This window comes from Haliotis asinina, chromosome 15, assembly GCF_037392515.1.
Source record: "Haliotis asinina isolate JCU_RB_2024 chromosome 15, JCU_Hal_asi_v2, whole genome shotgun sequence".
Taxonomy (NCBI): domain Eukaryota; kingdom Metazoa; phylum Mollusca; class Gastropoda; order Lepetellida; family Haliotidae; genus Haliotis; species Haliotis asinina.
In genome coordinates, this window is record NC_090294.1 from 17,769,619 (window position 1) to 17,781,186 (window position 11,568).

Consider the following 11,568-nt stretch of genomic DNA (forward strand, 5'->3'; position numbering starts at 1 on the left):
TTGTGAAGATTGCGTTAGAATTGATCTTGATTAACCCATGCTTGTCATAAAAGGTGACTAACAGGATCAGGTGGTCATGCTGTTGATCACTTAACTGTCTGGCCCAGACTTGATTATTCACAGACCGCTGCCATCTGATTCTAATATCGCTGAGTGAGAAGTAAATCTAAACTCAATCAATCAATTAGTTATAGTGGCTAAATGTGAAATAAACAAGACATGGTTATTTGAGGGTGATGGCCATGATACAAGTGTGATAAACCTAAGGTATGCTGTGTTTCGACAACTAGGTTCAGGTAAGTATCATGTTTGTAATTGTTTAATCTGTCATTCCATTCATTTGTGATGAGAAACATTACAAATTATTTCCCCAATAGGTGTGAGTGTACCCCAGGATACCAAGGCAAGAACTGCTCGGAGAATGTTGACGATTGTAAGTCCCACGCCTGCCAGAACAGTGCCACGTGTTTGGACGGCTTAAACACTTACTCTTGCATGTGTGATCGTGGCTACTCCGGCAAACATTGCGAGATTGCACCTGTCCTCGCATTACCGTTACTACGACAACAAGCGTCCGGCGCCTGCCGGTTCCATGCTTGTCAAAACAACGGCATCTGCTATCAACCCCCTGGCATGCAACAAGCTGATTATATGTGTAAATGCGCACCAGGTATACTAGCAGTGCTTTTGTTGCTTTTTTAATGTCTGTGTTTCATGTCTCAATATGATCAATCAAAAAATATTTTTTTAAAAATGCTAAAACATAAATACGAAAATTATCATCTGGTAACTTGTCTAATGTTATTTTCTATATTAGAAAACAAGACCTTAGGGTATCATGGTTTTGCAGTTTCAAGGCAGATAACTCTTTTAAAGTCTCTTGTGGCTGTTTTCATTTAATTATTGTTTGGCATTCAGAACATTTTTGGTGTAACTAAGAGAGAAAAATTCATTGAGACATGTTACATATATTGATGGATGTGCCTAATAAGCAGGTTTCATGTTAAACATATATGAGAAACTTACAAATAATATAAAAAATCTCGGCTTCAATATGCTTCAGTGCTAATAAATTTTACTGACATACCATATCACATTAATGAGGAATTTTTCCTGACAGCATTTCATCAATATTTGTCAAAAAACATTTTGACAAAAATTGTTGATACTGTCAGTTTAACATTTTGGACATATAATAATCTTATAATTTTTCAACCAAAAGGATTGTTTCCAATTCAGCTGAAGCAGTCTTAAAATGCCATTGGGCTTCCACTAAAGATTTTAAAAGTATTGTGAAGTCAAATATCCATCACGCACCTGCTTGTTAAGCATATCATTATTAATATATTTACTTTGTTTTAGCCTAGCGCTTCATAATGCTAAAGATTAATTTCATTTACTTTTTCCCTAAAACTTCAACTTTCTTCTGTAGATAGATATCTAAATAATAATTACCCCATTCGTTATAATTATCTGTGTTACCTAGCAACAGACTTATGTGTAATACTAGACCCTTGCCCAGCCCATTGTCTTCCCAGAGATAATTACCCTTCCTTGTACATGATATGAGTTAATAGCAATCCCCTTTACCTATGTAAATATCATTTAGTATATGTACTGTATAGTCGTGCTTGAGTTACACCCTACATTAAATTTCCCTAGCTATACCATTCACGGTTAGAACAGTATCTGTGATTGGATACTGGCCCAAAATGTAATATTCTGTTTAGATTTTAAGGAATAACAACAATTTGTATCAGTCACTTTTTTAATCTTTCATCATACATAGATGAACAGCACAAAGATGCACACTACTAACCCTTGACAAGTATTTGAAAAGTTCATAGATAAAAGGGAGACATCTCCTGTTGGAATAAGGTCCCTCTCCAGTCAGTTGCATGTTTATACATCAGATGATCTTTCCAGATCTGTCCAAGCTCTGAAGCATTTTACTGTCTCTTCTCTCAGTTTCGAAACTCTGAACTGCTCTGCTTTGTGTCTGGTGCCATTGTCAGGAACTGTTTTTATTCCAATTCATAAAAAAAAAATATCATACTTCATATTGCAATATGGGACACAAGAAAATGATAATTTTGGCAGATATTAGTGCAGTTGGTTGTGTTTCAGGTTTTGATGGCAAGAAATGTGAGAAATTATCCAGTGTGTCTTTGAGCGAAAAGGACTCGTATATTCAGCTCCCACCCGTAGACTTCCAAAAGGGAGTCAACATCACCATTGTCTTCATCACCGACTCCAACCAAGGCATCATCATGTATGCTGGCAGGGAGCAGCACGTTGGTGTGGAGGTGTTCCGTGGACACATACGTGTTAGTTATGATGTGGGGAACTATCCTGTATCGACAATGTTTAGTTACGAGCGTGTGGCAGACGGCAAGCAGCACGTCCTTGAAATGAACATCAAACGGAAGAACTTCACCATGCAGATTGATCATTCAGGAGTGCCCCGAACGGTCATCAACGAGGGGCCAAAGGATTTCCTCAATGTCAAGGATGATCTGTTTCTCGGAGGATTGCCAGCTAATGTGAACACGAGGGCCTTTAAGAAGTGGCATGTGAGGGATGGAACTAGCTTCAAAGGTAGCAAATTACTTTCAACAGTCCACTGTTCTAGTCACTGTCATTTGAAGGTTAGGGATGATCTAACACCTACTTCAGTCATAAGTGGTAAAGGTTTTACTGTGGGAGGAAAATTTTCACATTGGTTGTGCTTGATCTAGCATGTTATAGTTGCATCCTTTGGATAATTTTGGCGAGGTAGTTTCATTTGAATCCCATTTGAATCTTATGATACTGAAAGGCTTGGTGGTGCCTAACCCAAGTACATTCAACCTTGATGATCAGATGTGGCTTGTCCACTGTGCCACTTACAACCATAGACAAATCATGAACCAACAGAGGTTATTATAAAAATGAAAACTAAATTTAAGAGCATCAAAATAGTAACTTTTATCAAAGGTTTAGCTCTTTAGATGGTGAGGGTGCAAATTGTTGTGTAAGTAGCTCTTGTAGCTATTACTGCACAAAATTCACTCCTTGCTAGTGAAGCATATAAGCTAATGGGAAAAAGAAACAACAACAAATCGAATTCACTGATATTACAAAATGACAAACCACCATTGTGCATGTAGCCCATAGACCTGTTATTAAAATTCACTTTTTCACAAAGGCGGCTTAACATTTTGTGATATCGGTGATTATGGTATGGTGTTACTAAACAACCTAAAAAGTCAATGTATAAGAAAGCATTTTAAATTCTCCCATAACTTGCACATTTTGAAATTTCCCATAAAGACCCTTCATGAGGACTCTGTTTTGCAGGTTGCCTAAGCAAGGTCTTCATCAACCGCAAACAGCAGGACCTTCTGTCATCACGTCACCGTCACCGCGTGACCCCAGGGTGCCAGTTTGACCCCTGCCAGAACCACATGTGTCAGCGTGGTAGGTGCAAGCCGAGGAAGAACAAATCAGGCTACAGGTGTAAATGCAGGCGGGGCTACTCGGGCACATTCTGTGACAAAGGTAACCGAGATGTTCACACAGGCAGTATCTTCTTATACAGTGCTCACACCAGCATGTGCATGTAGGTTAAATCATTATCGAACACCTGCGGATCACGATATATTTTTTCACCAGATTGCCGGCATGAGATGAAAAAGATTTTGCTGAATTCACTTCACATCATCATTTATTGCACTTGATTATTAAGCTTGCACATACTTCCTTATCTGTATGATTCTTTATCTTTCGTCGATTTGACATTTCAATAAAAATCACAAAGCATGAAAAACAAAACATTGTGTGTAATAATATTTAGAGACTACTTTTGGACATTGGCATTTACAAACTTCAAAGTTGTAATGTTGAAAAGCAATTATATACATTGCAAGTTGTATTGTAACATCCGTCTCAAGATGAGGCGGCATTGGTATTTAAAAACTACTTGTTTAACAAGGCACTTCAAAGTCAGATTGTTGTAAAATACATCATGTACTATGTCATAATACAGCTGTATTTGGAACATTCATCAAGAGAGCTTTAGGGCATTGGCATTTGGAAACTTCATGTATAGCAATGCACTTCAAAACCTGAATGTTGAAAAACAATGATATACTACATGTACATTGCAGTCAAGATGTATGGGGACATTCATCAAGGGAATTTCTGTGCATTGTCATTTAGGAACTTCATATTGAACAATGCACGTCAAAGTCAGAATGTTAAAACAAATATGCAGTTATCAGTCCATCTTAATCGAGATATTCACCAAGAGAGAGCGGGGTTAAGTTCATCTTCCCATGCTGCCTGAGACAAGAGAAATCCATCATGGCCTGATTTGTTCATTGATGTTGTGTCCTTCACCTTTTTGGGTAGCTTCTGTTGTGATGAGTTTTATCTGATAGTACATGATGCATCCTCCACAGTCAGGTGTTAGCCAGGACTGTCCGTTGTGACCTTTGTTGTTTTGAGTGAGTGTTGTTCAACACTATCATAGCAATGCCACTGTATATAATCGAGTTTTGGACCAGACGGTTTATCGTAACTCACCTTGCGTAGAGAGCTTGTGTCATGGCTAAAATTGTCTGGGCTTTGTCTGATATCATCTTTTTAAATTTAACATTGTCTACTCCTCCTTTAAGATACTCTATGAAGCTGAAAATTTTTAAGAATGAACAAAGCTTTCGTGCATGTAAAAGGTGCTCACAAAGTTCTCATTAAATTTCAAGGATGAACACCATGGCAGCCATTTTGAAAACAGTGTTTGCTCATTACCAAGAATTTTCTTTGTGTATCATCATATTTTTTTCTGTTTGATCCATGTTATCTGTTTTTTGCTGAATATCTAATAGCATGTATGACTGAAAGCAAAGTCAGTATTTTGTCAAAGACCTTTGTACCAGCATTGACCTTCACACTGCCCCGCTTGCCATGTTAGTTTATTTGTCTCAAGAGCTGAGAAACAACAAAATCCTTGGATCTGAAAGTATGGGAATATTTTAGAATATTCAGTTAAAATTCAGTTTAGACCAGACCAATATTATTTCTTGTGTTATAAATCTGCCGGTTGTATTTATACACAAAATAAGATATGAAAGTAAAAAGAAAATTTTCCTGCTCAAAAGATAAAATCCTCATGTTTTTATTGGCCAAGAATGTAAACTTCCAAGAAATTATCTTTTTGAATGTTTTGGCCTTATATACACTTTATAAATTTCCAGAAGTGAAATACTTTCAATATATATAAGGAATATTACTTTGACTAGTGATTTTCTTTCCCTCATGCTTTAAGATTTTTCAGAAATCTGTAAAACAAGAAATAAAATTGGTCTTGCCTTCAGCATGGTCACAATGATTTCCTGATAAGTAAGGTGCAGAGCTTGTTGCACTTTAGCACAAAATATTACCATGTCATTTGAGTATTGATAACAAATTGAAGCTATTGATAACAAAGGAGGCTACTGATAACTGTGGGAGGTTATTCATAACAACAAAGGGAGGCTACTTACAACAAATGGAGGCTAATGATAACAAGGGGAGGCTACCCACAGCTTGGTTATACTTAGAATAGGTGCATGCTCATCACTGGAAAAACAGTTTCACGAAGAATAGCCTTCATTGGAATCATTTCACAATGAATGGTTTCACTGAGATGCTTTCACTACAAGTGGCTTCACAGGCAGTTCTAACGTCTGCATTACATGACACATTCCTGACATCTTCCCCAATTATTATGAAGTTCATGAGCTTATTAGCTATACACATAAAAGTATAAATTATAAAAATGATTAAACCTGTAAAAGGTGCAGTAAGAACTAGGGATGTCACAAATCATCTATGCATCAGTGCATCATTGGCAAGTTTTGCACAATACGATACACGATTGATGTGATATATATCGATTAGTACTTTTGATAGTACTATTTTGAAAAGTTTGTTTATTGCTTGTTTGTTAATGCAGCTAGAGCAGAATATTAAGACAGTAATTCTTAACACATTTGTCTCATGTATTTTTAACACAGAACAGCTAACTTGATTTGTTGAGAGTGAAGGTACTTGGTTGATGGGTGCTTGTCCTTTCCCTGTTAATCTCTAACTAAAACAGGAATGACTTGGACTGACGGTAGTTGTTGGCAGGTTTGTATGGTTTCAAAATCAGACATCTTGCCATCAAGGAATCGGCTGCTTCTTATGCGCAGAATGTCAAAAATGTTGTATCATGATATGTACCAAATTGTGACCTCAGTATCAAGATACATCGTGGCACCCTTAGTAAAAACTTTCAATCATAGATGATAGTCAGTTCAAAGTAACAGAATAGTTTACCTCATCACACAATTCTTACTGTTTGCAGCACCTTCTTGCACTGAGATTGTTTTCCGTGACATCTACATCGACCCCAAGACCAAGTGTAAGTCCCGAGCCAAGATAAAGTACCGTCGCTGTGAGGGCCGATGTGGAGACAACTCTTGCTGTAAACCGAAAAAGATCAAGACGCGTAAGGTTCGACTATTCTGCCCTGACAGCTCGACATATATCTACGAGCTTCCTGTCATCCGCCGATGTCGCTGCAAGAAGTGCTGAAAGAAACTCTAGTGCCACATTTTGCTGTTTGATGTACTCGAGAAAAGCATTGACCAGCCTGCTTGAAGGTGATTGGTCAGAAACCTTGTTAGATGTTTCTGATTGGACGATATACATGCTTTAACCAAAGAAAGGTTGTGAAGGGAAAAAGTTCACAGGATTAAACCAAGATGTGGTTATAAATGGACAGCAATATCTGCCAGGAAGAGTTGTCTACCTTGTACAAAGTGCTTCTGTCTGATCCAACACCTGACAAGAAGCATCTGAAAACGGTGTACGTTTATTTTCTTAACGTGATGTAAATCTTCGTCAGGATGTTTTTGTGACTTGTTCATCCTCAAATCATGGATATGTGTGATGGTGTGTCCGAACAATTTTATGACGCAGAGTCACGTGACTAGGTCACATGATCGTTGGCAACCATTTGAGGACAATCAATACCCTTGAGGCTGCATTCAGATATCTGGAAATGCTTCGTGTACCAAATTACTTAGAATTGTTTTATATTAAACTTTAATGGTCTGATTGTGATAAAGTTGTTTTTCTTTTTCATAAAACTTGAGTCATTTAAATATTTAGCTATTTATAACCCCCCGTCACTATGGCAACCAATGTGTAGCCCCATCCTATGATTGTGACGGCATGCCTCCCTCCGTTATTAATATAGAAATGGCATCTCCCTGTAGACATCTTTCAAAGTAGGTTTTAGTCCATTTGAATAATATATCACACCAGTAATAACATGTGTTTTCATAAAGGAGTTTTGATCACTGGTTTTGAAATATATAGAATGTTTTGTTACATTTGTGTTTCAAATATCTGGTATTTGGAGCTAAAATTTCAGATTTTCACAATAACAAGTTATCATTTGTCATAACAGTCATTTGACATTGTCTTTAGTTTGATAATGACGAAAAAGTGTGTCATTTGTTTTTCTGAAACGAGCAAATTTTTAGGTATTTATAACACATAAGATAACAGTTGGGATATATGCTCGCTCCAATGATTTGAATGTCACCTCTTCCACTGCCAGCGAAAATTAATTTCTTTGCCAATGAAAATTGATATTTTCAATGTTTTAAAAATAATCAGTGGTGCTTGATAGTATAATGAAATGTTTGTTGAAATGTGATCTCAGATTCATACAAATATTGATTCTCATTTCAAAATTTTAATTCAAGTAGATGGTGTCTGTCTTTGATGGCAAAATTTTTTTTATTTAAATAATTTAATATGTTTCAAAATTTAAATATTGACAAGGTTTCTTGTGAAGAATTCAGGGCAGAAATACATATCAAGCATTGTCTCCAACTCTGTGTTATCTGTCTGTCACCATCATCACCACTAAACTAGGACTTCATTAAAACGAAAATAACATCACAATGAATAGTTTTCTCAGTGTGAAGTTCTGTAGTCACCTGCTGTTGTGTCTGCCAATTTTCTGTTGTTAATTTTTTAATGATAGTTATTTGTTATTGTAGTGTGATTCAATCCTGCTAACATTTAATTTATGTATTTTGTATAAAATCAATGATTTAAGTACATTATTGACAACAAACGTCTTGAAACATGACAGCATAAATACCATTAAATATTTCAAATGTCTAAGATCCGACAATATCTGTTATAAATAAATATACTAGATTAACTAAAGTTACGCATAAAACTAGACCTTGTTACCAGGCTATGTTAACATATCATTGTTAAATTATCATTTTTTAACCAAATCTGATGAGGAGACAATTTAAGAAGTGAAAGTGAAAATTTAGAAAAGAAAACCCAAGAATGTCAAACGTATTGGCCTGAGACAAGTCAAGTCACCCCAGCAAGTTTTAGAATAAAGCTGCTCACATTTGAATGTACTATTGTGTGATCATTGTTTGTCCCTAGTTATAATCCCCCATGTCAGTAGGAGGTGCCAGCATTAACGCTATAATGGGAAACAATTTCAAGAGATATATGTGTAACTTTTGAGCTTGCTGAAGAGTTATCTCCCTTCGATGCATTTAAGTCTCTCCAGTATAAAATCTTGATAAAAATTATTAATTAGGGTAAATTACAATAGGAAAATGATGATGTATTCATTATCACCGAATATGGTAACAAAATATACATCAGGAAAGGGAGATAACTCTATCAAGTCTCATTTTAATAAGTTGTTTTCCTGTATTATATTTGTAAAGAAAATGTCATGTATATTGATACCATAACATGTATATTTTCCACAGCAGTGACCTAATTTGCTGCTTTTGTTGTCATCTCATTTGTAGATTTTCTCAGAATATATTGGTCAGTATAAGTTCCTTGCTGATGTCCACTGAACTCTTCTCGATCCACCATACCATAGGCAGACATATAGCCACTTTGAGTATTGTATGCAAACTTGGCATTTTCATATCGTCACCAACAAGTTCAAATTTGAGAACAAACAAAATATTGTCCACATGTTTAGAAATAATTAAAATTTTGCATCGAAACATTATCATGTGATGTGTTCCTTAAACATATTTTCCTTCCAGATAATTGGCTCTCTCTCTTGGGAATGACATCACAATACGAACTGACATGCCATTTCATTGTACTAAACTGATTTATGTTTGATCATAAACAAATCAGCTGTAAGATGGGCAAAATCACACTGAAACTACTCAAATGTTTGATTAAATCAAATTTTAGCAGAGCATGCTACTTGAAGTTGGATCATGTGTTTAGTAAATTACAGCATTCATATGGAAATATCAATAGTGTGTATTGCTTAACACACTGCCATTGTGATACCGGCATTGTCTGGCATTGTGTTTGTACTCAGTGGCCAACATTATCAAGTGTTTAACTAGATTTGAACTTGTTGGTGGAGGATCTGCTTATCTAGATGCGTAAGCTGAACTCTGTTATTTATTTGTTGTTCTACCTCAGTGAAGATTGTGGGCACATCACTGAATATATGATAAAGATGGCGATTTCTCACCAATTGTCGTCCATATTTTCAAGTTTTAGTAGTACCAGACACGTTGCCATGGAAACCATATTGATCACATGACTGTATGTAAATGTAGACCAGAAGCAACGTGAAAGGGCTAAAAATAAAAAAATACAAACCCTTTCATGTCTTTGTGAATGTTTGCTGCAGTTTGTTGCTTGGAATATGTTTCCAGGTGATAAAGTGGGGTCTACAAGAATGAGTGAGTGAGTGAGTTGGGTTTTATGCTTCTTTCAGCAATATTCCAGCAATATCATGGCTTGGGACACCAGAAATGGGCTTCACACATTGTACCCACGTGGGGAATCGAACCCGAGTTTCGAGATTGACAAGCAAACACTTTAACCACTTGGCTACCCCACCACCCCCGAGTCTGTAAGAAAAGGCCCAAGGATGCTTCTAGATCTGTCTTGCCACTATACAACATTGCTGTAAGGTTTAAGTGAGTGACTGTTGAGTTTAATGCTGATTCTACATTGAACATAATGGAGCATCAGTTGTATGACAGCGGAAAGCTAAAAGACATGCAAGTGGTAGACAGTTAGCACTTGGTGAAAGCTGTGATGATGGATGTGCAGCTGTCAAACTCTGAAACAAGGCGAGTGAGTGAGTGAGTTGAGATTAGCACAGCATTTAGCAATTTATGTGCAGGGGCGACAGAACTGGGCTTCACATATTGTACCATGCAGGAATCGAATCTGAACCAGTCTTGAATCAGTGCGATGAGCGAAATGGGTGTCAAATCGTTTTCCACTTCTAGACAACTTACAGGGTTTCTATGTAGTATATCTCCTTGACACATCTGACACCCGACCATGATATGCAGTGGTAACGAAGGAAGCCATGGTTTAGATTTTATGGCCGCTTGGGGCAGATGAGATGGCGTACCAGGAGCCCAGTCTAAGGGAGATTCAGCCGCAGTTGTCTCCCCTTTACCATACTGGCTGTACTAACTAAAATTTTGTGCTGATGACCCCTACCAAACTGCAGCAAATGTCTGATTTCTAAAAACGCATAGTTAGGGACCCACTGTTCATCAAAGTTGTACACAAGGTCTTGAGGGGAGTTCATTGATTTTGTACATGACAAGCAGTAGGGGACACTTACTTTGTACATTAATTTAGGGGTGCGGGGGTCATTCACATTGTACATGCAACTCCATAAAAATCACAGACTGGGAAAGATAAGTGTTGCATAACAAAATCAAACCTGACGATCATAGCTGTTCGTCCAAATTTCATTTTCCTAAGGTTCATACTCTCAATCAAGAGAGAGGAAGAGGCTTTCACTCTTGTAAACCGAGTGTGGTACCCATGTGAGCGACCCACAAGAAGCTGCCTTTATTTATTTCAGTTTCAAAGATACATAACGTTTAGAAGCGGACATAAAATATTTCTTCCTCTCATTGAACGAGCTCGAGGTTCCAGATGAGGGGGTTGCAGGTTCGATCGAGTGAAATGTACAGAAGACACCTGTTCGATGTGATTCCACGCACTTATTTCGAAAATTGCAATCAGATGCCAAATATATCTCAAAAGAGATCTCTCCCCCGGGACACTGGTGCTTCCTAACGCCAGTCAGTCAGATTTAGGCTGTTTTGACGTTACTCCCATAAAGTCACGTTAAATCCATGAGAATGTAGGGTTTGCAAAAGATGGTACTATGCACAGAGGGACGTTCCGTAGAGGGTCACTGCTGAGATATTAATCTAATATATTCAGGGATCTATTAAAACAATCACTGTAATTTAAGATTAACTAGGTTTATCATTTATCTTCAGGAACCTGTGCTTGCGGTAGCAGGCAACCAACATGATCGGATGGTCAGGATCACCGGTTTGGTAAGGTTTGTTGTTGTTTGACGCCGCAACGATCTGCAGATAATATGCAGGACTTCATAATTCATGCATTGATGTCACTGACGTCATAGCGAATTCGTATTATCAAGGGCGTTTCGTTCTTTGGTTAACTCAGCATTGTCTAAGTCAT

General features: G+C 37.2%; 1 protein-coding gene across 5 annotated transcripts in view; it reads left to right on the forward strand.

Moving 5' to 3' along the window:
* The window catches only part of LOC137265332 (slit homolog 2 protein-like), a 163,334-nt gene extending 153,628 nt beyond the window's left edge, over window positions 1-9,706 (forward strand). For 3 of the 5 annotated variants that reach the window (XM_067800708.1, XM_067800710.1, XM_067800709.1), the window contains 4 exons: window positions 378-670; window positions 2,128-2,598; window positions 3,340-3,540; window positions 6,371-9,706. In XM_067800708.1, the coding sequence (XP_067656809.1) occupies window positions 378-670; window positions 2,128-2,598; window positions 3,340-3,540; window positions 6,371-6,600 (1,195 nt within the window). In that variant the 3' untranslated portion in view covers window positions 6,601-9,706. The remainder of the gene's footprint in view (window positions 1-377; window positions 671-2,127; window positions 2,599-3,339; window positions 3,541-6,370) is intronic. The other 2 variants (XM_067800711.1, XM_067800712.1) reach the window with 2 other exon arrangements.
* Window positions 9,707-11,568: the final 1,862 nt, after the last annotated feature.